Raw genomic sequence first — 27,999 nt, forward strand, 5'->3', positions numbered from 1 at the left:
GCGGCCCAATCAATGAGTGGATGTGTTTGGGTCTCCTCCCGGAAGAGAAAGCTTGTTTTAGGAATTTAGCCTGGCACTCACAGGGTTCTGTTTGTATAGCCCTTTCATTTTAAAAAATACATGCAGGTAATTAAGAAGAGATGGCTTGGAGCAGGCATGGGGAGAAGAGACAGGGAGGAAAGGAGAAAGGGAACCAAGGGTAAAAAAAAGGAGCGGCTGCTAGAATTGAGAAGAGAGCAACAGTAAGGATGAAGCCAATAGCAATGGTATTTTCTCATTCTGTTGTCACCACACGATTCTCTGACTGATGGGAAGTTGATCACTGGGATGGAGCAGTATCCCCTGAGGTTAGGAGAACCCTGGTCCATGTGTGGTGGCACTTGATTCTCAGATGGCTCTGCTAGATGTTTCCTCTCATCTGTTCATTTGCTATGGGCCATGAGCAGTCATGGAAAACCAGTGCTGGTCCCCCCATGACAGTGTGCCAAGGTAAAACCAGCTTAGACTGACAATCCAGGCACCAAAACTCCTTCAACCAACATGCTTCATCAGGAATGGCACAATTTGGAATAAAAATTTGGTGGGGGGTGGGTTGCTGATTGTTTAAGAACAAAGTACAGTGCAGTACTGGGCAGGACTGGGATGGCTGGACTCCATCACTCTGTAGATAGAGGGAATGAATACCTTTCAAGCTTGCAGATGGATCCATAAGGCATTTCCGGAGAACCCAAGTATGTCCTGGTTGAAACTGATTTGTGAGATGTTTGTCCACAAGGTAAGAACTTTCTTGGTCTTCTAGAGAGTGTGGAGGTCACCTTCACCTGCTGCTCCCACTGGAAGCCAGGCTTTTTCCCACCCATCCAAGGACTGGGCTGCCCACCGTGCCAGCAGACAGGACAGTCCAAGGAACATCTGCCAGGATGGACATATGTTGTCAATCTCTTTTGCAAATTCTGTAAGAAGCTGTCAGCATAAGCCAGCTCTGATGGAAAGACCAGCCACACCACAACAGGCTGCCTTTGGGCTGACAAGGAAGATGGGGTCTCTGGTAGCCTGCGGTCACCAAATTGTTCCCCTGGCACCTGATGGAAGAAGGGCACTAACTCTGCATTAGCAGCCTCCAATAAACCTGCCTCCCCAGTCTAGCCAGCAACTCTGCTTGGACACTGTTTTTTCCCTTTCAAGTTGTTGCTATGAAACACCAAAACAACTACCTCCATTTTTCAACGGCGAGGGAAAAGTGCTCTCATACAGCTTGATAAACCATGCTGAGTTCCTTTCATGAAGAAAGCAATGTAAGTACCAGGCACAACCATTAGTTAAGCTCATTTTCTCCATGTGTATGTGCTTTTATGTATGTCTAATATGTATATGTGAATCTTTACCTAACTCATCAAAATGTGGGTCTGTGTAATTTTCACCTTGCAACACGCAGATTGTTAAATTCTCTGCATCACACTGTAGTGATGAAAAAAGGCTCTCAGCCGTGCTCTCCTGTCTCTGTTGGTAGCCCTTGCTATCTATAATCTATTTTCACCTTTACTCCTCAAGAAAAATAGAGAGTTAATCTGTGAATAGTTACTAAGAACATTTAAGGATAAAATAAGTATGTAGCCTGGGGATAAGAAATGTTCGCTGTTCTTCACTGGGGCTCTCAAAGAGCTTAAAGAAAATACCTCCCACCAGCTGGTCTACAAAATGTGTGACTTGTACATCTGTAAACCTGAAAAGTCAACAATCATATATGATGTTAAGTTCTGCCAGTCAGAACCCGCAAGTCATATACAGAGACCTTTGCTCTGTCCTTGCTAAATTGAGGACTGGATTTTAGTTGTGACTGGCCAAAGGAAAAAAAATTGCCCTGCAGAGGAAAACTTTCCATTAGCATAAAGCCAAAAGCATCAGCCAGTGAACCAGCTGGACATGCCTTTAGTCCAGGGCACTTCAGGGGCAAGAAGGAGGGGACAGAGGGATGTCCCAGAATACATGCAGAAAGGCCCTAAAATAGACCAATCCCTGAGCTGGCCAACAAGTGGTGGAGGGCCTGGGCTGGAGATAAGTAGTTGTGAGATCTCTGTACCCACAGCATTGAGAAAGTGATGTCTGCTTTGAGAAAGTGATTGTTCTTCATCCCTGGGGAGACCTGAGGAGGAGCAGGGAGGAGATGAAGTCAAATCCTATGGGTCTTGCTACACCTCTAGGGCTGGGACTGTGTAGCCCTCCTGAAATACTTAATTCCTAGATATACACTGGGGAAATGCTGATGCCTCTTTTTTAGGATTTCTGAGGAGCTGAACTGGAGGCCAAAGCAAACCAGGGTGTGCAATCAATGGCTCCATTGAGTGCTGGGGCAGGCACAGAGCAGAGTTGCAGGGCATGGACACTAAAATGGGGGAGGACTGTCTGATCTGTGGATCCATAGGATAACAAAGTACTGGGAAGGGTGGGGGAAGGATGGAGAGGTTGCCACTGAAAGCGTGGAAATTGCACAGATTCGGATTTTCCACTCAGAAGTTCTTATAAGGTGTGAACTTTGGCAGAGCTTTGTGGCTCCCATGGTAACCTGTGGAGGAGGGAGCCAGGATGTCTGGGAAGAAAGATGGCAGTGGTATGTTTTAGAGTTGGGGTAGCTGTCCCCTAGTTCATGAACTGGGAATACGTGGCATGACACAGCACACAGGGAAACACCACAGACTCTGCCAAAATCACCTGTCCCAGGGGCACAGGAGACAAGGCTCTGCAAGGCTCTGCCCTGGGTGCAATGCTGCCTTCAACATCACTTTTTAACCCTATTCACAGAGGTCACCAGCAAAAACACCTCTGTTACCAGCCAACAGCTTCTGACAACTGCACACACACACACACACACAAATGTCAGCACCCCTCTTCTGGCTGCCTGGCCTGGGACAGATGGGCAGCAAAGCAGCAGGAAAAAAACAGAGGTAGGTGCTTTAGGATATCAAAAGTCAACTCCTTTCCTGCTCACATAATGGCTGTGAAACATCTGTCCACCAAATACTCATCTAAATATCCCACTCCCAGAACTCCACCTTTCTGCACATGATTGCGCAGAAGTCTTCCCTGATCCTCCGGACAAGAGTTCTGTCCCCAGATGAAGGGAAGGTAGAGAGATGTGTAAAAGAGGTAGGAACAAGGTTCTTCCAGGTCAGTGCGCCTGACTGCAAGGATGATAATAAAAGCAACAGGGATCTCTGTGGGAAGGGAGCTCAGCAGGATCATCCCTTCTGCAGACACAGGCTGCAGGCACCAGGCAGTCACATTTCTGCTATGAGAACTGAACAAACTCTTTTGAAATCTTGGTCTCAGAGAACTGCATTTTCTCTGCTTCTCCCCACAGTAAAACAGGGACAGAAGAAGATTCTATTTGACCTTGGGCAGGAAGAACAGGTTGGCCAGGACACCAGCACATATCCTGCACTAATGATCCATCACAGAACAACTGCTGGATGTGTTGTCCAGCATCTCAAGGAGGGGGTGCTACTCAGGAGAAGTGTGATACACCGCAAAGAAAGCTCAGGGTCCTCTTCTTCAGCAATTTCTGGAGTTTATGTCTTTATAAAGTACAGTCACACACAGCTTGTTTCTGAACAGCCAGGAGGGGTGTTGCTACAGTCAGTGTGAATGGGTAAGGTGTGGCCTCAAGGGACTGTGCCCAGGGAAAGTCATGGATACCCTTGCTTTCCCCAGCCCTGACATGATGGGACAGATCTGGAAACAGAAGCACCCTCTCCATGTGTGCTGAGGCTTGGAAAACATTTATGCTACTTGAAGAGCAATCCTTCAGGGCTCTCTTCCTGCTCTCCTAACAGTGGTGACACTGAGGGATTTCAGCCCTCCTTGTTGTCCTGCAGCTGGTTAAGTGGTGAGAGGAGTCTGTGGTGTGTACACAAGCTCAGGCTGGCCTGGGGAAGGACAGAGGGGCTTGCATTGCTGGGGCACATGCTTTGGTACATGCTTTGGTACCGTGTTCAGCCTGGGCTACAGCTCACCCCAGAGCTCATCCAGCCCAGTAAAAGCCAGGAAGAGCCCTGGGATGTCAGAAGGAGCTCTCAACTCTTCCTCTGGCTATGGCTTTTGTGAGTCAAGTTGTGTTTGCATAAACTGGACCTGGTTGCTAGCTGCAGGTTTTCCTGCCCATAACCACTATCCCTTTTAAGGCTTTAGTTGTGCCATAATAGTAATTATTATGGAGACTCCATCACTGCCCCACTGTGGACACATTCTGGATGGAGCAGCCAGTGTGTGATAACACTAGGGAATAAGATTATTTGGGCAATTTTTCTTCTTTTGACAGCACTTGAACTACAAGAGATTCCAGTAAGAGAAATTACTGGCAGAATGGACATGGAAAGAGTGATTTTTTTAAGCAAATATTGGAGAGCCTTTTTGGAGTGAGGGATTGAGAAAGAAATTTGACCTGTGTCCCATCAGAGCAAGCAATGCAGATTTGTCACCACAGAGGTCCTACAGTCTGACACCTGGGGAGGGAAGGAGTTCAACAACTCATTTCAAATAAAAACACACTTTGCAGAAGTGCTTTCTTCTCAAGTCATGAACAAGGGATAAGGCAAAAGACTTTAGTAACCCATTGGCTGACAGGTTTCTCCCCATTTCTATTGAGTGAAGGAAAGATACAGCCCACCGTGCCTTATCCAAACTGTGAGTATACCAGGCTGTTCTGCCCTTATTTGTAGCCTGACTCATCCCCCAAGAGCTTGTTGAGTGACTGGTGGAAAGTGGCCCCCTTGCAACTTCTATGGCAGATCCAGGGGTTACAGGAGCCTTTGGGTAAGCCCATGGCAGGGACTTTATGGAAGAATCTTTGATCTTCAAAGCCTGATGTCATCTTGAGACAGAAAGTCTTGCTTCACTTTGCCTTATTCACATCTTTCCTTTTCCCACACAGTGGAGATCAGAAGATATCCTCACCATCAGAGCTGCAAGACTTGCTTTAGGGTGATTTGTTAACATTGCTGTGGCAGGTTCAGATTTTCAAAGCCTATTGCTCTTCTTATACAGCTCAAATTCACCTGCCAGACCTTCCCTGGGGCAAACAACTGTCTCTTCAGAGCCTGGAGGCACAGGCTGGCACCTCACCCACTTACAGTAGGGAAGCACAACTGCCAGAGGAATGAGCGCTGGGAAAGGCGGGACTGTCTTGGAGGAAAAATAAAAGCAATGTTGGACATTTATGGCTTTTGGAAAAGAAATGTCAGAGCAACAAAAGAAAATCCAGATGTGCTGCATTCACATGGTAACAGGCTAATTGGAGACAGCCCCACCTGATTTCTAGCAGCTTAGCATTTATTGACTGGGGATTTTCTCATCATTGGCGCATCTTTAGGAGAAAATACTATTCTTGCTTGGCATTTGGTTTTCTTTCAGAAATACTGTTTTTATTACCATTTCTTCAGAAAGTTTTCCTAATAAGAAACCAGAAACCTTTAAGCACAGCTGGAGTTTTGCCATGGACTTCTGCATGGACACAATCTTGGCGTATCCCAAAGGATGAAAAACAGGGCTGAAGGCAATGGCAGCAGTGTTTCCCTCTGCAGGTGCCCTCCTACACTGCAGCAGCTGTGATTGCAGCAGTGCAGAATCGCTGTCACATTTACATCGGTGAATTTGTGTCTGTCACAAGAGGGCTGGAGGGGCACTGAACCTCAAAGTCAGGCATAGGATGCAGGGTTAATTCAAAACTCTCTTGGTAAAGGGCAGCAAATAAAGAGAAGCCACTCTGGGAGGGGAGCTCACTAAACAGGCAGATGCACCTTTCCCTGCTTGTGCGTCTCCAAGGAGAAATCTTTGGATTCCCAGTTTGTTTTAATGAGGCAGGTCCAGAGAGGTTTCTGTAAGTACCTAACAGCCAGTACATTTTGCAGTTGTCTGCCCCAGTGGGGATCCAGTCTCTTCCCATTTAAACTCAGACACCCACACCCGGCAAGTCAAGGGATGCTGAGCTATGACTGCTTCTTTGCTGGCAAAAAAAAAAAGCATTCCCACCTGTGTTCCTGCTGCCCTTTGGGCTTTTACACCAAGGAGAGCTTGGCCCCATGGAGACAGCAACCTTGCTGCTGAGCTGAGCCAGAGGAAGGCGCATGCATAACCCATGATCCCTCACATTGCCATAGCCTGCTTTTTCTCCCTAAGAATAAATCCAGCCCAGCTTCATGGCTGGCCCCTATGCAATGCTAAGGGAAGCTCATTTCCAGCAGGACAAACCCGAAGTGGCCTTCAGCATCCCCAGCACAAGCTGAGGAAATGGAATTAATTTCAGACATTTCTGGAATTTCAAATATGTCGTCAAGCAGCTGTGCCCTGCCACAGGTGCTCAGTGCAAAGGGCTGGAAGGAAACAAGCTGATAGCCCAACACAGAGAGAAATAGAGGAGGAAGGGTAAGGGCAGGCTAGTCCCATCCCAGAGCCATCTGCAGCCTCCTGTCCATCCTGTTGCCACCCTGCCAGCACCTCAGGGCTTCTGCCGGGTTCCTCCAAAGCACTGAAGGGGACCGAAAGACAAGAGACAGTTTTTGTCACTGGCTGATAACACATCCTTTCTCAGAGGCCTCCCCGCTGTCAAGCTTTAAATCTTGCTCTTGGGGCCTTCTGAGCCCCAAGCAGATGCTGGCTGGGAGAGACCCCTGCCAGGATGTGGGGCCAGAGCTGCCTGTGAGTGACAGCAGACACATTAGCTTGGTGACCCATCACAGGAGACATTTCTCTAAAGGGTGGAACAGGCAAAAAAAAAATAAAAGATCAGTCCCATTTGAGATTTTCAGTGGTATAATAAAAGTCCCTGTGTCCTGGATGCCAGGGAGGTCTGGGGGAGAGGGAGGAGAGAGTGAAAGTGAATTAAATGTGCTTTTCAGGAGTGAGAGAGCACTTAATCTTCTCTAGTCCATTCAATGCAGATGCTGTTGAAGCCTTCCTGCCATGAGAGCCAGCAGAGCTCACCCATATTGTCTTTTGGAGACTGGGTGAAGTTCCAGAGGAGGGCTGTGCTGGTGGAGAGGAGCAAGACAGGAGGGGAAGGGTGTGTACTGGCTTGAAGAACAGCCACCAGTTTATAGATGCAGGATGAAACCCGGAGCACAGTGTGTCCAGGAGCATAGGGGTAGCGTGTACCCCACCTTGGGAGGAAACACAGTGTTTATTTCAGCAGCTGTGTACTTTTGTGCCAGGTTCACCCACATGTGGGTGAGATCAGCTGCAAGGTGGGTTGGGTTGGTGGGGAGAGCATGAGGCTGTGGATTGAAAGTGTCTGAAAGTCACCTTCACATGTGGTCACCAATGATGCCGGAAGGGAAACAAAGCTTGGAAGGTTGGGTCAGGGAACTTCCCAAGTCCAAGCAGAGGGAAGAAACAGGCAGACATTCGTGTTCCATTGCCAGGGCACAGGCAGTGCTCTGGGCAATGCCAGCAGGGATGAGGGATGGGCTACAGCTGCTGACATCTTCAGCTGTGCCCCTATCCCACAGAGGCAGGGGAACCCCCTGCTCACCACTGCTGGGCTTGCTGACCACATCTGCACAGCATCCTCCACTTAGACCACTTGCCTCATCCTCTAAATATTTAGGATGTTCTGGCACCCATCAATGCAGAGACATAAGAGCAGGTGGAAGAGGTGCCGAGCAAACCTCAGCCGTGAACACAGCCCTACTCAGCTCTCCTGACCCTTGCTATTCCCTTGATCTATGGTTATCCTGCTCATGGCAGCTGTGCCCCACATGTGCCTCCAGGCATCTCTAGCTCTCAGCTAGAACTGCACACATACTATCACCAGTGCTTCTGTAGCACAGCTCTCTCCCATGACCATGCCCCAGCAGCTCAGGGGCATCTCTGGGTTGTTTTTCTTTGCTACAGTTGTCCTCCTGGATGCAGCAGTGCAGGACACCTTGCTGTTTTGGAAAAAAGACAGGCCCAAATCCTGCTGCTGCAGCCAGTGAGTGATGAAAAAAACCACTAAGTAGCTGTGTTGATGCCCCAGCACAGGGTTTTTGCACAGGGTACAGCCTAAGAGCCACCTCTGAAAGATAGAGAAACTCTCTGGGAGTCATACCTCAGCATATCACTAAGAAAATGCATTCCCAGCTCATATCTCACAATTTTTCTGGGGAAAAAAATAAAAATCACCAAATGCTTCTTCTCTGATAAGACTAGAGAAGAGTAAATAGCCCAAACTACCTCAGTGTGAGCAAATTTGACCAGCAGGGTAAGAAAAACAACCCATCCCTTTCCCAGACACCCTTGGGCCCCACATGTTCACTTAAAATAACACTAGAGGTAGCTCCTGCTTTCTGTAGGACAGAGGCTACAGGTGGGCAGAGCAGCCTCTACCCAGCACACTTGAGCCTGCCCGTACTGGCAGTGGGGCTCTGTAAGAATAGTCTCATCAGGTGCCTCTTCTTTTTGTGTGAGGATTTAGGTGATAGGGGAGGGAAGAGAATTTTTGTTAGGCTGCTGATGTAGAGTCAGCAGTACCTGTAGAGCCAGGGAACATTGTGCTGAAGTGCTGTGGAGATGAGGAGAGTAATAGGAATAAACAAAAATAAAAGTCTTTGGATTATAAGAACTTAAAATAAAGATATTCTTTAAACAGTTAGTAGCTGCAGCTTGGGGTCAGCAATGTCTTGTACCTGAGGCCGTGTGAACTAACAACATTAATTGAGCCTCCTGGGTATGTAAGCCTCTTATCTACTTATACACAGTGCTTTATCTGAGCTGGGAAAAAAATGAGATTATTAGCTACTTTTAATGAACAGCAGTAGGATGTGCATGTTCACTACTCTGCTGGAAGATGCCTCCCTCTCTCTCTGTTTTTCTTTATAACTGTTAGCTTTTTTAGGATATAAGACTTCAAAAGGGGTGTAGATGTCATAGGAAGGGGCTGAAGGTGTTCTCAAAGCTTCTGCTTGGCTTCTTAATCCTACAGATGCTTCTCAGTTTCTCAGATCTGACACCTCAAAGCTGTCTTGTGGGGCTTTCCCTGCCTTGCTTAAGTGTTCAGCAAGGTGAAAAAGGTGTTCAAGCTCCCTGTTCAGCAAGCTCTGAAACCTCTCTCCTCAGCATCTCACTGTGCCCATGCTCTGTCTGGGGTGCCCATCCAAAGTGTGGATGGGCCACAGCTCCTGGTGGGCACAGAGATCTCAAAGATGGACTGGAAGGGGTGGAGGTAAAGCTTTGGGTGATTTAAATGCAACTTACAGGTTATGGAAGAGTCTCTGTAAGACCCAATTTTCTACATTGGAGGGTAGTAGATTCTAGTCTGGGTTGTGCTTATGGGTTGGGGATGGAGCCTTGGCTGCAGTGGCCTGGCTGGGAGCTACCCACAGTTGTGGTCCATGATTTTTAGAGAACATACGAAGCAAAATAGCATGAAATCAGCACCACAGTGATTCCAGCCCCCAGCCACCCTCTTCCTCTTGCCACCATCAGAGTGGGCAGACTTGCTGGCTCACCAGCCCCAAGGGCCCTGTGCCTGGAGGAGGAAACTGATATGGAGAGCCTATCTGCAGGACCAGATTAAAACCCCAGCCTGGAGTTTCCCAAGGCAGTCTGTCGCCAGCAAAGGGCTCGTGGGAGCCGTGCCTTCCCTCCCGGCACCAGCCCTGCCTGTCACCCTGCCACTGGCATGCCTCCAGGTGTGGTCCCTGATCTGGATGTCCTTGTGCTCTGAGGGTGACTTCCACCATCTTCTGCCTTTTCTTTAAGGTCTCAGAGAGCTGTGTTTGCTTTTCAGAATTCCCTTTCCTGATTGCTTTGAAAAACAGACGCCCTTTGCCCCTGCTCCCTCTAAAAGCCATGGCTTTCCTCGCTGCTAGTAGCCTGTAAATATCTTTCCTGTTACAAATGTGCCCTTTCAGTTGCTTTCTGGCTATAAGTAGTGTTGCTTTTCTGTTTCTCTTTGGAAGTTGATTCTTGTTTATTACCCTCTTATCCATAAGCTGCTAATGCTGGCAAGGAGAGATTGGGTAATTTCTCCTCTTCTAAGGTGCACTTCTTAACTAAATGACACCTGGGTCCACCACTAACATTAAGGATGCTGTACTTGAGAGAGGATTCAGGCCAGGATGAGGGTTTAAGAGCACTGCAGGGCTTTCTCTTTGCCTTTCTTTTGCATTTGGACCTGGAGGCTAATCGGGAACTTCAGCCACGGGGAAGCCATGGTGCTCTGTGGCTTGGCCCAAATGATTTCTAAGCAAGGGCAGGATGAGATGCAGGACCAGAGCAGGGCCCAAAGCAGAGTTTTATCTCTCTATCCTCACACCTAGACTGAACCCAAGGAACTGCTCAGTCCTTCTCCCTTGAGGAACCAAGCACACCATAAATATGGAGCTAGAGACAGGGGCAAGCACCTTGCAGCTCTGATTCCTGGCCCTGATCCTGTTCTAAGAGCCTGATTCTTCTCCAGATCCTTCCATCATTTTTCAGCTCCATTCTCAGCTTGAGTTTTCGAAGCTGCCTCTCTGCTGCATCTGAGGGCTCATCTAACATCTCTCTTGCACATCTCACTTCTTGACCCACCTTAGCTGCTTCTGCCCACAGGAAGCAGGGGGGGAAACAAAACCCTACAGCTTAGAATCTCAAAGTGGTTTGCAAACCTCTCCTCTCCCCACTGCAATGCTGCTTGTTCTGGTGGTGGGAAAGCTGAGTCAGGGAGCAGTGTGTCACGGGGTCATGTACTTCAAGCACCAAACGCCTGGGAGCACCAGAGCAGAACTGGTTTGTAGGATCCCAGGTGCACAGCCCACTCTTCCACCCATCTGTTTCACCCCACTAACCAGCTCCTGCAGCATAAAACAGGCTGTGGTTGCCAGTGGTTCCTTTGCACCAGAGCCGAATAGTGCCAGCCCCTGGGATGGTGACGATCATTCAGGTGAGGGGACACACACACAAAGCGGGGGGAGGGAGCTCTTAAAACTCTGAAGGGGTTGGCATGAGGCAAAGAAATGCAGCAGCGAGAAGGCTCTCTTCCAAACTTATATATACGCTTCAAAAAAAGAAAAAAAAAAGGAGAAAAAAACCCAAAAGCTGGAGCTAAAAAGGCAGTTTGAGGAACGAAGCTGCTGGAGTTTTCCGAGAAGGCTCCCAAGATGCACAATGGGAACATCTGTACCTCGGCTGGCACCTTGGAAGGGTCTCAGGCCGCAGAGTGGGGCTGGCGTCAGCCGGCTGCAGCCCTGCCTTGATGCCACCCTCTCCCCAAGCCCCTGCCCCGGCACAGCTCCTCCCGCTGGCCTCGCACAGAGCCGTAAATCCCCCTTCCCACCTCTCCTCCTTCGCCACGGGTTCTGCGGGTTCCGAGCAGCCGAGAATCCCGCAGCAGGAGCAGGGGAGAAGGGAGGTTTGGCCCTGGGAACAACTGTCCTCTGTGTTGCCCGTGAAAGGCAGTTTCATAAGGCTTTTGCTCAAAAACGTCCCGTTAATCGGGACCTGCCGAGCGGGTCAGCCCTGCTCCTGGGGACAGAGGGACAGGCCAAATTGGTGGACACACACTCAGTGTCTTGGCTTTGGCACTGGTGTTCTCCAGCCTTGAGGGATGAAGGCAGGCAGGATTGATCTTGATCCTGCATTGTAAGGCTCTCAGGGGGCTGGGGGATGCAGTCAGTCCCCCTGCCTTCAAACTTTGTGCCCACTCCTGGCAAGGGAGTGGGTATGTGCCCAGAACACTTGGTGGAGCCTCACATAACCCCGTGGGCCCCCACTGCAGCAATTCCCATGAACAGAGCTGTTAGGAGGCGAAATGGGTCCCTTGGGGGAGGCGGTGGTGGCCTGAGGTGGTTAGAGGCAAGTCTAAGGGGAAAAATCCCTCCCCTTCAACTCCCTTCAGCTGCTTCATCTTTCTCTCTCCCCACACCTACTGCTCCTGTCCCTTCCTGGGGGGCTCAGTGCTTGCCTGGTGCCAACAAAGGTTTGAGAGGACACAGAGACCATTTCTGCCAAGTGTTTCCCACCACCCAGGACTTGGTTTCCTGCTGCAAATTTTCTCTCTTGAGCTACAAGTAAATGAGGAAAACATATCCTTGTTCAACGTAGCGTGGGCTGCAAAACACTTCCCTCTCAAGGGGATAGCCTGACCTTACACAAAGGCAAATTATGGAGATGGAAGGGATGTGGAGCTTTACCTGACACTGGACTTAGGTGCTAAATATGGGGGTTTATTTGCAGGGTTGGAGGCAGTGGGTTGTCATGTCTCCAGGCTTAAAGGGGTAGATCTGTCTCAGGTCCAGGTTTCTGAGAGTGGGATCCAGTGGCAAGGAAGGTGCCATTCCTAGAGGTAGGATGAACCTAAATCTGTCCAAGGCAGGAGCATCATTTGATTGTTGGGGAGCAGCCCCCATGGAGGTACGTGGGATTAAATTCCCAATTTAATGAGTTTGTTTAGTCAAGATTCCCTCCAATAAGGGAGACCTAGAAGATCAAAAGGAGGCTCCGTAGGCAGTTGTGTTCATGTGCTCATTCTCTACATTCATCCCCAAAACAAGAGATGCTAAGGAGGTCTCTGAGTGCCATTTTCCTCTCTTGTTATTGCAGTCAATGATGCCAGAGGCCAAGAGGATCATTCCTGCCTCCTGCTGACGTTAGCTCCTCAAGACTCATTGACAAGATGTCTCCCTCCAGGACATTTAGGCTGCTGATGCTGAAGGCAAACATAATTTCTCCCCCATTATTTCTAGCTTGATCAGCCTAGGATTAGAAAAAAAAAAATCCAAACCAAAAACCAAACCCTAAAAATGATAATATAAAAATAACAACAAAAATTTGGCACAGTTCCCGGTCTTTGTTGCTCAGCCCCTGATGTCTGGATGGCTCTGCAGGACCTGGAGGGGTATGAGTCCCTGTGTATGAGGAGTACTCAGGGTTTGCCTGGGGCAGGGTAGAGATAAGCGACAACAAGAAATCAGTTTTGGAGAAACTTTTTCACCCTAAATTGCATAATTATGGCATCTTAAAATGACAACAAATGCCTGTCTGTGTAGCTCCGGCCTTTGATTTTTCCATTGTTCTGCTGTTTTAAGAGGCCAGAAGATTAAAGGGGACCCCTGTATGTCCCACAGTGCCACCACAGAGTGGCCTTGGATGACTTGGCCCCTGGAAGTTGCCACTCATGGCTGAGATCCCCAACTTATAAAGTCAGAAGTGGTTTCCAATAAAAGGAAAAAGCCTTCATCTTGGCCAGGTGAAGGCTGAATGCAAACAGCGATGTCTCAGGATGGTAAACTGATCCCAGTGTTGCCCTGCAGCCTCTCTGGCTGCTCCTGCCCTGGATCTATGGGTGGTCCTGTATTCACAGGACCACAGCATGCCCTGAATTCCTGTCTCATTGCATCCTGCTGCCCATGGCAGGGCTCCTCCCCAACAGAGACAGCTAATGTTTCTTTATGCCCCTTGTTTTACATTCCTAAATTAATTGCTATCTTCCAAGTAACACTAATGGGTGTTATCCTGTCTTCCTCCTCTTTCCCCCATCATGGTGCTGCAAAACTTCAGCTGTACATGTTTTTTGGTGACAGGTGTGGATGGTTAGCTGCTATTTTGTTCAAATGCATTTGCCACGGAATTGCCTCTTTGTCCATCTTCTCCTCCTGTTTTAGGGCTGTAAATACTAATGGTTTCAAGTAGACCTGGGATATGGGAGAGCAACCATTGCTTGCAGTGCATTACCAGACACCAAAGATGCCAAAACACTGAGCAATGTAAGTGGCCTTCACACCACTTTTGTGCTTGTGAGCTGCCGAAAATACATCCTGGCAACTCGGGGCAGAGCCGGGCCCTATCCCATCCCAGCCTGCGAGGGGATAATTCAGGAACCAGCAGCCCGAGGGCACCATCTAGTGAACAGCCCGGACGGCACAAACCTGAAATGGGCAGAAATGGAGTGAAAATCGGGATGGGGGGGTTTCCAGTCAGGACTGAGGAGTCACGTTTTGTGCCTTCCCTCTACTCCAGTTAATTTCTAATTTTCTCCATCAGGTCCCCCCATAGAAGAGCCTTTGCCCGACTCCACCCATTGTGGCAGGGACATTGGCCTGGAGCATACCACACTTGCTGCTCTGCCTTATGTTTTCTTGTTTGTGAAAAAAGTGAATAATAAAGGGTTATTTCTAATTCTTTGTGAGGGGCCCCAGGTGTGCAGGAGCGGAGTGATGGAGGCAGCTCTGTCGTGGGGCAGGTCTGAGCTGGAAGCACAGGCTGTGCTTTCAGCTGAGATGAAGCCTCCTTTTGAATGGAAAATTAAAAGGAACACCACAGATGCTCTAACATCTCCCCATCACCCCCAAGGTGAGCTGATAGGGGGAAAGCAGGCTGAAAGACCACAGGTTTGGTGCAGAGCTTAAAGCTCCCTGAGCTGATGCAGCAACTGGGGATGAAGGAAACACCACACCAAACTACTGCTGCTTCCAGTGCTGGTGTGCTGGGCTGGGTCCTCTCCCCATGTTGCCATACTGGGAATTGAACACCTTGCCAGGAGAAGGCTGTCCTGAAGCACTCCTGATCTAAAAGATGCCACCTTCAGGAGTTCATGGCCCCCATGACCTATTGACACCCAGCCCCCAGCCCCCCCCCCGGTTTATCCCTGGGAGCTTCTTTGTGTTTTGCCTACAGCAAACCCTACCCACGCACCCAAAGCATCCATGGAGCAGGGACTGAGAGGTACAGGGGTACTTGGGTCAGGCTGCCCCACCTGTCCAGCTCACCCTTTGCAGCCCCCTTTGTGGCCAGCTCCCTAAGGAGGATGGAGCTGCCGGGAATTGTGCCTTTTCCTCTCATATGCACACAGTCACGATGGTTAGTTAAGTGGCTTGTTTTTCATTAGGAAAAGACTGTTGCTAGGCCACCCCGTTCCCCGGCGTTGGTCGGGAAGGAGTTTTGCAGCCAATCCGGGAGGCTGTGCTGGGGTTTGCACACGCACACATCACGCACACCCCTCCTGCAGCCCAGGTGCTAAGCGGCTGCCAGATGTGCCTATTCATTTCCACATCACACCTATCTGCTTCTTCCGGCCAAGCAGCTTATTAAAACTCCTAGGATTTTAATTTATAGTTGTCTGAGAGTTTTCTCCCTTCTAATTTACGCTCAGAGGGTAGAGAGGGGTGATGGTGGGTGGGGGTAGTGATGGGGCGAGGATACAAGGGGGCCGGGTCCTCCCTCTGCTCTGGTCTCTAGTGAATGCCCGAGTGAAGCCTCGTGTTTCTGACTGCAAAAAGGGTGAATTGTCCCTCTGTGTCCCCACAGTGGGGGGACAGATAGTCTCAGGCTGGGGGCTTGCTCCAGGCTGTTATTAGGTACTGCTCCACCCCAAGACACTCATGTTGTGATTTTTAGGGATATCCTGTGTAACCAGGTGTTAGTGGGTTCCCTCCAACTCGGGATATTCTATGGTGCTGTGATTTGGAGTTTACGTGACATTTCAACCACATGTACCATGATAAGCAGAGCCAGCAGCAAAGCTTACCAGGTGTTTGATCAGGGGATGCTGCTCCCAGCTGCGGTCCCCATACAAACAGCCCCCAGCAGATGGGAGAGGTGCTGGACCATGGTCAGGCATTGGTGATGCCTGACCTCTGATCAGACAGATCCCCAGTACAGCTGCTGTTCTGCTATGGTGCTATTCCAAGTACCCTATGGGTGTCCAACATCCACCCGACAGAGCTGTGGTGCATGGACAAGACAGGGTGTGAGCAGAGCCCAGGATATGAGCAGGATGGAGCCTCTTACAGCTGCAAAGCTTTCACCACGCAGGACAGGAATAGACACCAAAACATGCAGAAAAATGTGGGCAATCCACATGAAACTCAGTTTCTGACTGTCCCCCATGAAAACCCCCATGTAGTAGGAGGGAAGCTCAATGAAAGCAACAGAAAGAATTGGATTGTGTCTGCTGCTCAAGGAGAAGCTGTTGCTAGACAGAAGCAAAAGCCGTCGCCATCAGCTCCCATTGGCTCAGTCCCACTCCAATGACGGGCTTATCGGTTACCTGCACTCGCAGCTGGCTGGAAAAAAACTCATTTGACAATGTTTTCCCTCTGATAAAAAAGCCCCGTGCTGGATTCGTGGGTTTGGGTTAATCATTGTTCAGAGTTGTTGAGATAATGGCTGAGTTTTCTGCAGATTCTTCAATTACCGCAAAATTAAGCATAAATTGTGAGACAGCCCAGCTCTCCTTCATCCGCCTAAAGATGCTCAGCCTCCCGACATGAGCACCAGTGGGCCGCTTGTGGGATGAGCCAGAGTGTGTGATGAGCCCAAGCGTGTTCAGCCATGGCAACTCCGAGTTGGCATGTTGGTGAATATTCACAAACACCTGTGAAAATCCTGATTAGCTCTCAGAGGGTGAAAATGGGCCCAATGTCACCATTTAGATTATTCAGAGCAAACATCGTTGTCAGGGAGCAGATTGCCACCACCCCTAATCATCCATGTGGGGTTTGCTCAGCAGCAGTTTTTGGGGGGGCTGGGGGGCTGCAGCACAGTGTTGGGGTTTTCCAAGCCCCTCACACCTGATGCAAATAGGGATTAACACCCAAATTTGTTTCTCACCCTCCCTGAGTACCGGAGATTGTGGCAAAGCTTGCAGGGTGTGTCAGCACCAAAGAGCAGCTGGCCTTTGCCTGCTTTGCTGCCCCCAAATTTGCTCCCAAAGCAGGGAGGGAATTCCAGTAGGAGAGTTAAATAAATGAGGCGTCAGTGGGGACAAGCTCTCAGTGCTTTGTGCTACTGTGCAACCCCAGGGCTGTGCTGTGCAGGGGGCTGGGGAGGCAACAAGTTCCTCCACTCAGGTGGATAAACAAGTTTGGAGCTGTGGGGTGCCCCATGAACTCGAGTGCCCCCCAAGGGGATGCAGTTACATGGGCCAGGTTATATGGCCATAAGCAAAGCATCCCTCTGCTGTGTCTTTCCTCTGGGTCTGCTTTTCCAGGAGCAGAAGACAGTGCTGCTGCATTGCCTTTAGAATGCCCCCATCATCTGATCAATACGTGCAGGCCCACTGAGCTTTCACCTTTCCTACACACTCACTTCCCTCCTGCCCCACTGGGAGAGGAGGAAACAGAAAAACCTGCCCCAGCTGTGCTCCTCCTGCACCCCTCTTTGTGCCCCGTGGGGTTCAGTCCCTGCCATACCTTGCCAGGTCCTGCTGACATTGCGTGGCATTCTGCTGGGGCTCAGCTGAGCTGCACCCCAAGGCTGGCACAGGGGGTGGTGCTGGCCCTGTTTTACAGCTTGCTGCACCAGGAACACACCTGGGAGAAAATGAAACAAGCAGAATTCAAAGTCCTACTGTGAGGCTGTGTTTCCTACCAGGTCTAGTGGAGAGTGCCCAGACCATGAGCTCACAGCAGAGCCCAGGTTACTCTATCTGTTGAAGGATGGTTGTGTTTGGGCCATTGTGAGGACCAAGATTTTTTTTTGATGTGTCAGACACGTTTCAAAGCATTTCTGAGCTGTTCCTGGCTTCCTCTACCAGGCAAGGAGGAGTTAAGAAGGGAAGTGCAAGATGTGCCTGGTAATGGCACTGATGTGTGCGTCAGGTGTGCCTGCGTCACCCGGCTGCCTTGGCCACTTCCCAAGGCTGGGGCTGAGCTCTCCTTACCTCCCACAGCTTGCTGGGAAAAGCCTGGGATTGTCTAGCCTGGCCGAGGGAGTTGTGAGCTCCATTCCAGTGCTGGCTGCTGTATCCCAGTGTGCTGCACCAGGTTCCCCAAAGTCCCCAGGGTGCTGGCAGCTCTCCAGCTCCCTCTGCCACCTCCTGTCTCGCAGCCCAGGCAGTGGGACTGGGCTAAAGGGTTGTTAAGGGCTGACCTTGAGGCACATGGCAAAAAACTATTAATTTTCTATAACCATGGCTGTTCAGTTCCCTGGGGAAGCACACAATTCCATGTCCAGCCCCAAAACCCTCTCTGGTGCTCCCACACCCAGCTGGGACACATCTCTGCAGCCACATATATGTCACCTACAGGCAGAGTCACTGCAGGTGAGCATCACCCTGTCCCCACACCATCACAGCAGCCCATGCCACAGCTCACCCATGCCTGCACAGCTCTCACTCATAGATGCTGGGGGAAGGAACACTGACCTGTGAGGTGAGCAAATTGCAACAGTGCCTCTCCTTAACACAGGGAGCTCCCTGAGCTGGGACAGCCCTGCTGCTGGACAGTGACGGAGCAGGATGCCCTCTTGCACTGAGCTTTCTCCAAGCAGATGAAGTGCTGGATTGCAGGGCTCCAGCTGAGCCCATTCCCTGCTCCTCCAAAGACGACAAGCCTGTACCCCAAGGAACTACTTACTCCATCCACTGTCAGGCCATTCGAAGCACCTTTTCCAGTTGCAGGTGGGTTTTAAGCCCTGGAGCATGACATGGTACTCAGGCCAATCTCACCCCACCCTCTTGCACCTGTAGAACTGCCAGATCAAATCATGCAGAATGTACACAAGGGTTTAGCAAAAACAGTTTTTAATTCAGAACTGGACAATTATGTCAATAATTTATTTAAAATTAAGTGCATTCTATGCTCTTGTCCACACTGGACATTGATCAGATCCAGACTTTTTTCTCAGGCTTCATTGTGCAGCTGGATCCCTACAAATCTATGGGGTGTGGTGGGATTCATCCAAGAATCCTTCAAGAGCTAACTGATGTCATCACAAAGCCTCTCCCAATGATTTTTGAGCAGTCTTGGGAATCTGGAGAGGTCCAAGCTGACTGGAAGCCAGCGAATGTTGTCTCAGTTTTCAAGAAGGGCAAGAAGGTGGACCCTGGAAGCTACAGGCCTGTCAGTCTCACTTCAGTGCCCAGTAAAATCACAAAGATTATTCTGGGAGGTATTGAAAAACACCTGGAGGACAACACAGTCATCAATCACAGCCAGCATGGCTTCATGAGAGGAAAGTCCTGCTCATCAAACCTGATTTCCTTCTACAACAGGGTAACCCACCTGATTGATCAATGTATGCCGGTAGATGTTATCTTTTTTGAATTCAGCAATGTTTTTGGGACAGTCTCTCACAGTATCCTTCTGGATAAAACATCCAGCACACAGCTGGATAACCATGTCACATGATGGGTCAGCAACTGGTTCACAGGTCGGGCACAAAGAGTGAACAGCGTGACATCAGACTGGCAACCTGTTGCTAGTGGGGTTACACAGGGCTCCATCCTTGGCCCAGTTCTCTTCAACATGTTCATTAACGATCGAGGCACAGGACTTGAAGGAATACTAAGTAAGGGGACTGTCCTGCTCTGCTTTACACCGGTGTGACCTCACCTTGAGTATTGTGGGCAATTTTGGGCACCACAACATTAAAAAAGACTTTAAGCTGCTAGAGAGCGTCCAAAGGAGGGCCATGAGGATGGTGAAGAGACTGGAAGGGAAGCCTTATGAGGAGTGGCTGAGGTCACTTAGTTTGTTCAGCCTAGAGGTGACTGAGGGGAGACCTCATTGCAATCTTCAACATCCTCATGAGGGGAAGCTAAGGGGCAGGCACCAACCTCTTCTCTTGTGACCAGTGACAGGACGCAAGGAAATGGCATGAAGCTGAGTCAGGGGAGGTTTAGGCTGGATATCAGGAAAAGGTTTTTCACCCAGATGGCTGAGCACTGGAACAGGCTCCCCATGGAAGTGGTCATAGCACCAAGCCTGTCTGAGTTCAAGAAGTGTTTGGACAACACTCTCAGGCACTTGGCAGGACTCTTGGGGTGTCCTGTGCAGGGCCAGGAGTTGGACTCTATGATCCTGACATATCCCTTCCAACTCAGCATATTTTACAAGTCTATGAAAAAAAGGAGGAAGGTGATCGTTTACTGGCCCTGGATGGTTTGCACCTTTGGGCATCAGCAAAACACCTCAGTCCTTCCACAGGAAAACCTGCCACTTCCATCTGGGAAGGGGACAATCCCATGGAAGGCACGGAGGATGTGCTGGTAGCCCCCACCACACATGCCCATGGGGGCTCCTCCAGGCTGACGCCAGGACCCTACTCATCCCAAAGTGACAGATGAACACAGCGCAGCCACAGCCCTCATTTCTGTGCACAAACTAGGGGCTGCAGACAGCATTTTTGGGAGACTGCTGGTGTCCAGGTGTCACCATGTCTCCATCCCTGTGCAGGGCTGGGTACTGGGCAGAGCCCATGGAGTACAAGCCCTGGGGAAGGAGGTCAGCGGTCACTTCCACCTTCCAGAGCTGAAGGCACCAGGATGGCCCAAAACACACGGAGGAGACGCTGTCCCCCATCACAGGCCACTTGCCATCAGGTCTGTGGGCCAGTACTGGTCATCCAAGTACTGGCTGCTGTCTGCAGTGGGGTCTGTGACGGGGCTGGGGGGCCGGGGGGGCAGGCTATAGGCTAGCTCCTTCTCCCACTGCACCTCCACCAGTCTGTACAGCTCCATGGCTGTCTGAGCATCTTCCACCGACGAGTGTCCTCTATGGCCAACCTGAGCAAAGGGGGAAAAGCCTCAGTTAGACAAAAGGCACAGCAAAAATCCCACAGGTCATGTTGTCTGCTTGCTCAGAAGTACACAAATGCTGTGGTTTTGGAGACAGTAAAGGTTTGATGCAACCAAGGAGGTACAGGTATCTCTTCAACACTTTCTGGAGGGCACAGGTCCTGTCCACGTTTTACTGAGATGCTTAATGGTCAGCTTGGGAGGCCCTGGGCTCTCCCAGCTTATTTATAGCCAGAGGCACAGGGTGAACAAGTGCCATCTCCATCTCACAAAAAGCACCCATGGAGGTGGGAGGGCCAGGCTGACCACACAGGTTTGTAGCTAACCCAGGAACTGCTTCCCCTTCAAGGTTCCTGGTGCTTACCTGGATCCTTTTATGGAGCAGGTGCCTGGCTAAGTTCTTGAGTGAGACGTTGGCCCTGACAGGCAGCCCTGCCCTCTGCTTCAGCACAGGGATCTGGCTGGTGTCTCGAGTCCTGTCTTTTGGGTGGAAGTACTTCAGGGCTTGGAAGTCATTGTGGATGGCGTGTCCTACCACAATCTTGTCTTTCAAGATCTTCAGGATCTGGAAGAGTCAGAAAGGGTAAGACAAGCAGCAAAAGAAACACCAATTAAGCATAAAATAAACCATTTTTTATTAAATTAAGCTCCTTGACTTCCAGTTTTTAGGTTCCCAGAAGGGAGCAACAGCCACCAAAACAACCCACTGCACAGCTTCAGAGGCTTCCTATCCTGTGGTTGTGTCTCTGCCTCAGAGCAGTTCAGCATGGGCCACCAAAAACCCCAATTTGTGTTTGGCAAATAACATACTGTTTTGGTTTTTTTTTTTAATTTCTCTTTTTCCCCTCACCTCTGCCTGGGCAGCCTTGAAGGGAATCGCTCTCTTCATGTGGTGCTTGGTGATGCCACTCCAGCGTGTCCGGAAGTCCACGATGGGGAGCTCGGGCTGAATGTACTTGTCATAGATGACATCCCCCTCGTAGTTCACCACGGAGCACCGTGCCAGCTCACTCAGCCTGCCCTGAGGGCCGGTGCCCACCATCTCACAGTCAATGGCCACGTACTTGCCCGGGCGCAGGACCAGTGAGGACATTCTCACCTTCTTGGAGCTGTCGTTCCCCTGGGACAGCAGCACAGAGTGGTGCCTGGCTATACTGTCCGGAGAGGCAGATGGGGACAGGGATGCAGAGATGACCCGTTTGGGCTTGGGGACCTTGCCAGAGCGCTGTGTCGTGGTGCCATTTGCCTTGGTGAGGGTGGCGTGTGCCTCTGGCCCCGCCACGGGGGTCTGAGTGCTCCTGTGCTCGCGGGGGCTCAGCAGCCCCTTCTGCTCCAGCAGCGCCCGGCGCTCCAGGAACCGCTGGTGCTTACGGCTCTTCTTCTTGCTGCGGCTCTGCGGCGAGCTGGGACCCTTCGGGGCCTGAGGGCAGCCCACCGCCGAGGGGTCATGGGTGCCCTGCAGGGTGGGCGCAGAGACCGTCGGGGCGGGCAGCAGCGGGGTCATCTGCCCTTTGCCAGGTGGCATTCCTGCTGGAGTGTGCACAGGGGGGCATGAGTGCCGCGCAGCCCCCGTGCTCCCCAGTCAAAAACGACGCGCATAGCCCGTAGGAACCCCCCCTCATCCCGCAGGCACAGACAGGAGTTATGGGACAGGGAGGGGGGGGGCGGTGGGGAGGAGGTGCACACGGACACACTGTCACACCCTGTCCCCACCCCTTTGCCGCTTATTGCCCGGTCCCAAACCGCCTCTTTCCCGGTCCCATGGTCTTGCCAACTCTCTCGCCGATCCGCAGCCCCCCTGCCCACCCCACTACCCCCCCTGCCCACCCCATTACGTGCTCCCCAGAGCCCTGTCCGCCCATTACCCGGGCTCTCTCTGCCTCGCTCCGGGCCCCAGTGCCCTGCCCGCCCCATCACCCATTCCCAGGCCCGTACCTGCCCCCCTGCCCCTGCCCCTGCTCCCCCACCCCAAGGCCCCCTGTCCCCCACTCCTGACCGGTCCCGCCGCGCTCCCCACGTGTCCCGCCCGGAAGCCGCCGCTCACACATGCCCGGGCAAGTCCCGCCGTGGTCACGCCCCCTGTCCCCCTATTGGCTGAATGGCGGGTGATTTGCATGCGGGGGCGGGGCCCGGCAGGGCTGAGCGGTGGGCGGGGCTTCTGGGGCCCCGGTTATAGCGCGAGGGGGGAATTGGGAGTGTCTGAGGACATATCTGGGGTTTATATCCCAGAACCAGACGCTCAGGGCTTCAGGACTCTCACCTGGTGGGGAGGGCACCTTCGAGGTGTTGGGTTTTGGGGGTGGGATAAAATTTTATGCATATTTTGCGTGTTTGTGCATAATTGGTCAACAGAGTGTTGTCAGAATCAAAGTTGCGACATAAAGATATGTGCACGAGAAACGAAAGTACTCAAAAAGTAAATTCATTGCTTTGCCACGAAGTTGTTGTTTTAGGAGGTCAACTATAGCGATTCAGCTTGCCTCTTGTGTTTTGGAGGGCTGCTTTTTATTTTGGGGCATACGGCTCCGTGCCCGGGAGTGCAGCCTGGCACAGAAACTGTAGTTTTCCTGTGTGTTTCCTGCGGTGCAGTGCTGGCCCTGTGGGCATCCCTCCTTCAGACGGTGGGGTGGGCTGAGGCGCAGCAGCTCCTGCAGGGTTTGCATCCTCCAGGCTGTGCTCCCCAGGGTGGCGGGGGGGGGAAGCAGCTCTGGGCAGGGCATGGTTGAAGGTGGGGTTTCAGACCCGCCTCTCGTTGCTTCACTCTCAAGGCTCACAAAAGCAACGTCCGAGGTGGTCAGAAGTGGAGAAAGGCCACAGGCAGCCCCAGTCACCAGCTTGTCCCCACGCCTTTGGTGTCGCTGCATAGGCCGTGCGCCCTAAGGCAGACTGTGACTTGTTGTGGTGGGATGAGCCATACAACAACAAAATCACTAGTCTTCCAGAGGGAACCAGGCACCACGTCCATCCTTGTCCCACTGGGCTCCGCTCTGAGCATTCCCTCTCCCTGCCACAAATGGGGCTCACAGGGATGCAGGACAAGTGTTTCCATGCTCCGTCGTTCCCCTTTTTTACCACCCATGAGCTTCTTCAGCCTGGTCAGAAAGAAAAGATTTAGAGCACTCTGATTTATTTTTTCGTATTTCTTTTATGTTTTTCTTTTGGCCAGTAAACCTCTTCCTTAAATCTGTTGCTCTGTGTTTTGCATCTCTTACTTCCGTCCCTGCTGTTCAGCTAGTTAATCCCCCTTTAATAAGAGTCATTCAAGTGTCCCATAATACCTTGCTAGGGAGCCCTGGCAGGTCTCTATGTAGAAATTTATGCTATTTCTGGTGGTTTTGGTGAAACTGTGCATTAACAGCCCTCGGGGATAGTTCATTTGGTATTCCTGGGCCTCTTTGCCCAGTTTTTCTCCCCATAAGTGAGTGTGAGCTGATCATCATCACATGAGTGATGAGCCCTGATGTGGGGGAAATGGGCTTGCAATGCTGGTGGCATTTCTCCACCGGCTCTGGGTAGACAAGGAGGTGGTGTCACTGGCTGCTCTTCTCCTTCACACTCTGTTGAGATGAAAGGTTAAAGTGCCTCGACCATTCCTGGTTGACAGCTTCTCCCCAGACACATTGCTGCTCCACTCATGGGTCTGATAGCTCTTAGCTTGTTCACAAGAAAACCCATCCATCTCCCTTCCTTTCCCAGGCTGTATATGTTGCAAGAGGCATGTGATTCTCTTTGGCAGTGCAAAGTTTTTGCTGTACCCTCATGACTACAAAGAAACCTCAACAGGAGAAATTATGGCATGTCAGGAGGAAGGGAAAATCTCTTCCTGCTTTCCCAAGGTGACCAGGCTTAGGAAACAAGATAGTGCAGAATACAAGGGAACAGTGCTGAACAGTGCTGTCATTTTTCTCCCCTGCCCCAGATACAAGGATGGAGGTGAAAAAAAGTCAGAATATGTTTGTATGGGTCCATTGGTGTGCCGTGGTCTCCTGTGATCCCACTGACCCCGGGTCATCAGTAGATGGTTCTCACACAGTAGATAGTTCTCCCCTCAGCAGAAGCCTGATGCTGAACGGGGATGCCACTCACCTCCACGAGGTCCTGTGGCCATGCTGGGGATGGAGGGTTTGGCACTAGATGGTAAAAATCCTGTTCCAGGTGTGGCAGATGAGCTGAGATGAAGGCAGAGCGTGCCAGAGCCCCAGAGAGGTTTCTGCGGTGTTTGCACAATTTGAAATAATAATGAAATCTGTAAAACTCTGGGTAGAGCACGACTAGAATAACAGGCTAAATTTGTCGGATGAATAATTTACTAGAAGTGATTGGCCCCGCTCCAAGTGAGACAAGCACCAGCCTGGTCTCAGGCTGAGAAGCCTGAGTGTCTCTGTCCTCAGCTGGGAGCTGGTCCCTCTCCTGCCCACCAGTCATTGCTCCTGCCATAAAAGCTGGTCTCTAGCCCAGGTGCCTGTTCCCAAGTCATCACTGCCCAGGGTTACAGGGATTCCTGCAGAGCTCCCAGACCCCTCCAGAAGGTGTCTGCTGTTTATTTTCAAGGCGCTGCTTTGCAGCACGGAGGTGGTGGCAGTGGGTGTCTGTCACTGGCTCCAGGCTCATGGACTCGCCCATCCTCTGCCTCTTTCCTTTCTCCAACTGCTTCTCTGTTCTCGGCCATGGTGCCGAGTGGATGGAAGAACAGACACATCCTGACATTTGGGATGGGAAGGGAGATGAAGTCCCAGTGCTGAGAGGAGACGGCGACTGCAGCCTCGGCAGCCAATTAATGTGATCATGTTTATGAATGCGGATCAGTAATTCCAGGTAAACTCCCCAAGAGCAGTGCTGCAGGCGAACAAAGCCTCCTGCCCGCCCGGGAGCCTGCCAGCGGTCCCTGCCAGCACCAGCACGTTCCTGCTGTGACTCTAAACTGCCTCATTTCCTAGTGCCAGCCTCGACATGCATCATTTTGTCTCCTATTACCTCGATGCCAGAGCTCATCTTAACAGTGTTGGTTGCACCACGTCCTCCTGGACCTCTCTGTTCCCTCCCTGCCAAGGGGGAATGGCTGGTGGGAATGGGCAGCTCAGGCAGAGATTAACTCAGAGAAGGCAGCAAGGACCCAGCTTTGCCTCCACAGGTGATGAGAGACTGCTTCATCATCCTGGGCTTTGCAGGCTGCATGGTGCATCCCTATCACCCATCTGTGGTTGGAGTACCCCGCCAGGGTGCCCCGAGCTGCTCCCATCACTCTGAATAGGCTTGTGGCAGGCTGGTTTGTGTCCACCAGCATCCAAAGGATCAAACAGAAGCTGAGAAGCTACAGAAATAGATTGGGGCACTGACCGATCCCTTGCTGGACCTGGTTTCCTTTAGGGAAAGAAAGACTCATCATGAAGGGAGCACCTGGAAACACCACCACCACCCTTCGATGCAAGGGACCATCTCTGGCAGCCGGTGCCACCTGGCTGAAGTGTCACCAGCTGGTGGCCTGAGACCACCAGCACGAGGGTGTCAGAACGGACAGGCACAGTGTCACTTCCTGGCCTTTGGCAGGATAGCTCCATAGCAGAGGTTCAGCAGAGGGATCTCTGTGGGACCCCTCCATTGCCATGCTGAGTTCCCCATCCTCAGTTCCCCCCCTGTGAGACCAGTTGCGCAAAACCTCCAGGGGACTGCATCCCTCTTGGATAAGGGTGGGGATGGATGGTGTGCAAGAGCACCCGCTCAGCCTTGAAGACTACTCAGTGCTGGAAAGTCCTGCTTGGAAAGGACTCCTTTTCCTTTCCCTTGGAGCACCAAGAGCCACCCTATTTCTCTGACACCTCCTCCAGCACTCCATGGGACAGACCTCCTCCTCAGCCATGTCCTGGAGGGTGCCAGTGGTCCAGGGATGCTGCCAGGGATAAGGAGGGATGCTCCCTGAGCAGGAGGTGAGGGCAGATGACGCTGCCATACGTCTCCCACCTCGCTCCACGCTTTCTGGCTCACCCCCAGGAGAGCAGTGAGCAATTACAGGCCACATGGAATCTTCATTATTGCCCTGTCGTGGCCTCGTTTGACGAGATGTTTTACTGCCAAACTTATTAAAAGTGAAACGTGCGGTTTCTGCACGGCAGTTTCCTGTCTGCAGTGATAAGCCGGGCTCTGCCTGCTGTGTAATAAACAGTTATTTTTATGTACAGCTCTGGCTGGGGCGACAAAGAGGAGAGAGGGCCTGGCTCGTGTTAATTGCGATGGTTAATGGGATCTATATTGGGAGCAATGTGTGGGGGGGGTGTGTCCTCTCCCTGCCATGCTCTGCAACAGAGTGGTCTCCCGTGGTTTCCTGCTCTGGGTGCTGCTGCTGGGGACTGTGCAAAGTGTCCTCCCTCAGCATAACAGAATAAGAGGGATTAGTCTGAAACCCCCTTGCCTGCCTCATCTCAGCCTTTCGTCACAAACGAGAGACCTGCTGTGCACCCCCCTGAGACTCCCTCCCCTGCGAGGGCTGCCCTCGAGCTCTGCTGATTCCACCCCAGCAGGAGGCTGGAGGGAGTTCCAAATCCTGGGGGCTTTGCTTCAGCCTCCCCAGATCCTCCTGTCTGTCCAAGAGCCAGTGTACCAGCAGTGGCATTTGCAGGTGGTACCGGTGGCCAAAGCCCAGAACATCCACCATGTCACCTCCCACTGTTTCTCCTTGGGTGTCCATAGGAGGCAGGTGCTGGAGAGGAGACAGCAGGAGCAGTAAATTCAACAGGCACACTACTATCATGTCACTGCTGGGCTTGGACCGGCAAAAATCTGATAAATATCAGCAAAGCTGATAAATAGTTTCATTTCATCAGAAACTATTTTGTTAGAAACATTATGTCATTAGGTGTGTGGCCTGTATTTTGGTCTAATTATATCATTTTAATACGTTTTGAAAGGAAACAGCTTTTGAAAATGCAAGATGTCAAAACTGCATTTACAAAAATCCTGATTGGCTTTTTTTTTTTTTTAATTTTCCAGACCTGGCCAAAGCTATTAGTGGAACTCAAGCTGAAACTGCATAACTTTCCCCAATAAACAATTTGTCAGAAAAATTCCTCCTGGCTCTGGGAGATCTGTTCGTTATTTGTCAGCAGTCAAAACCCTGTTGGGTATTTCCCATCTGACTTCTTTTCTTAACAGCAGCTTTATTGGTCTGGGAATTAATAGCGGAAGATGCGATACTTGCTATTCATTGCAGTCATCCCAAATGCCACTCATCCCATCAGGCCACGGTTCCACAAAGCAGAAGCCTCTCTCCTTTCTCCAATGCATTATTTTTTTGGTAACTATGGAGTATTTTATCCCCGATTTCCTCCCTGCATGCTCCTGATCCTTGCAGAGTGCACCAGGATCCCGAGGCTTGGAGCCACATCAGGTCCCCTCATCCCTATCCCCTGCATCCATCCCCATCCCTGCTGCCCATCTCAGCCTCTTGCTGGGCAAACTCCCTTCATTGCCAGCTCGGGCCCTCATTAATTTGTATTGCAGCGTGTGTCGCGGGCTGATGTGTAATTAGAGCTCCT

General features: G+C 51.1%; 1 protein-coding gene and 1 long non-coding RNA gene across 2 annotated transcripts; one reads left to right on the forward strand and one right to left on the reverse strand.

The window, feature by feature from the left end:
* The first annotated feature begins 1,152 nt into the window (after positions 1–1,152).
* Positions 1,153–26,645, forward strand: LOC120324184. The gene is made up of 3 exons (XR_005565287.1): positions 1,153–1,295; positions 12,556–19,029; positions 21,140–26,645. It is a non-coding gene; the product is annotated as an uncharacterized LOC120324184 (long non-coding RNA).
* Positions 19,740–23,332, reverse strand: AEN (apoptosis enhancing nuclease). The gene is made up of 4 exons (XM_027711977.2): positions 22,467–23,332; positions 21,321–22,000; positions 20,835–21,035; positions 19,740–20,458 (listed from the first exon to the last, which is right to left on the reverse strand). Exons 1-4 carry the CDS (start codon positions 22,516–22,518, stop codon positions 20,255–20,257), a joined length of 1,137 nt encoding a protein of 378 aa, XP_027567778.2. The 5' UTR covers positions 22,519–23,332; the 3' UTR covers positions 19,740–20,254.
* Positions 26,646–27,999: the final 1,354 nt, after the last annotated feature.

Source organism: Pipra filicauda, unplaced genomic scaffold (assembly GCF_003945595.2).
Source record: "Pipra filicauda isolate LSUMZ 115617 unplaced genomic scaffold, ASM394559v2 scaffold44_size3831614_pilon, whole genome shotgun sequence".
Lineage (NCBI taxonomy): Eukaryota > Metazoa > Chordata > Aves > Passeriformes > Pipridae > Pipra > Pipra filicauda.

Excerpts from the sequence above, each read along its gene's own strand:
- AEN (XM_027711977.2), bottom strand. The coding sequence starts at position 22,518 with ATGTGTGAGCGGCGGCTTCCGGGCGGGACACGTGGGGAGCGCGGCGGG. Across the intron at positions 22,001-22,466 it reads TGGGGAGCGCGGCGGGACCG|CAGGAATGCCACCTGGCAAA; the intron begins GTCAGGAGTGGG and ends TGCACACTCCAG. Across the intron at positions 21,036-21,320 it reads TCAAGGCTGCCCAGGCAGAG|ATCCTGAAGATCTTGAAAGA; the intron begins GTGAGGGGAAAA and ends TGACTCTTCCAG.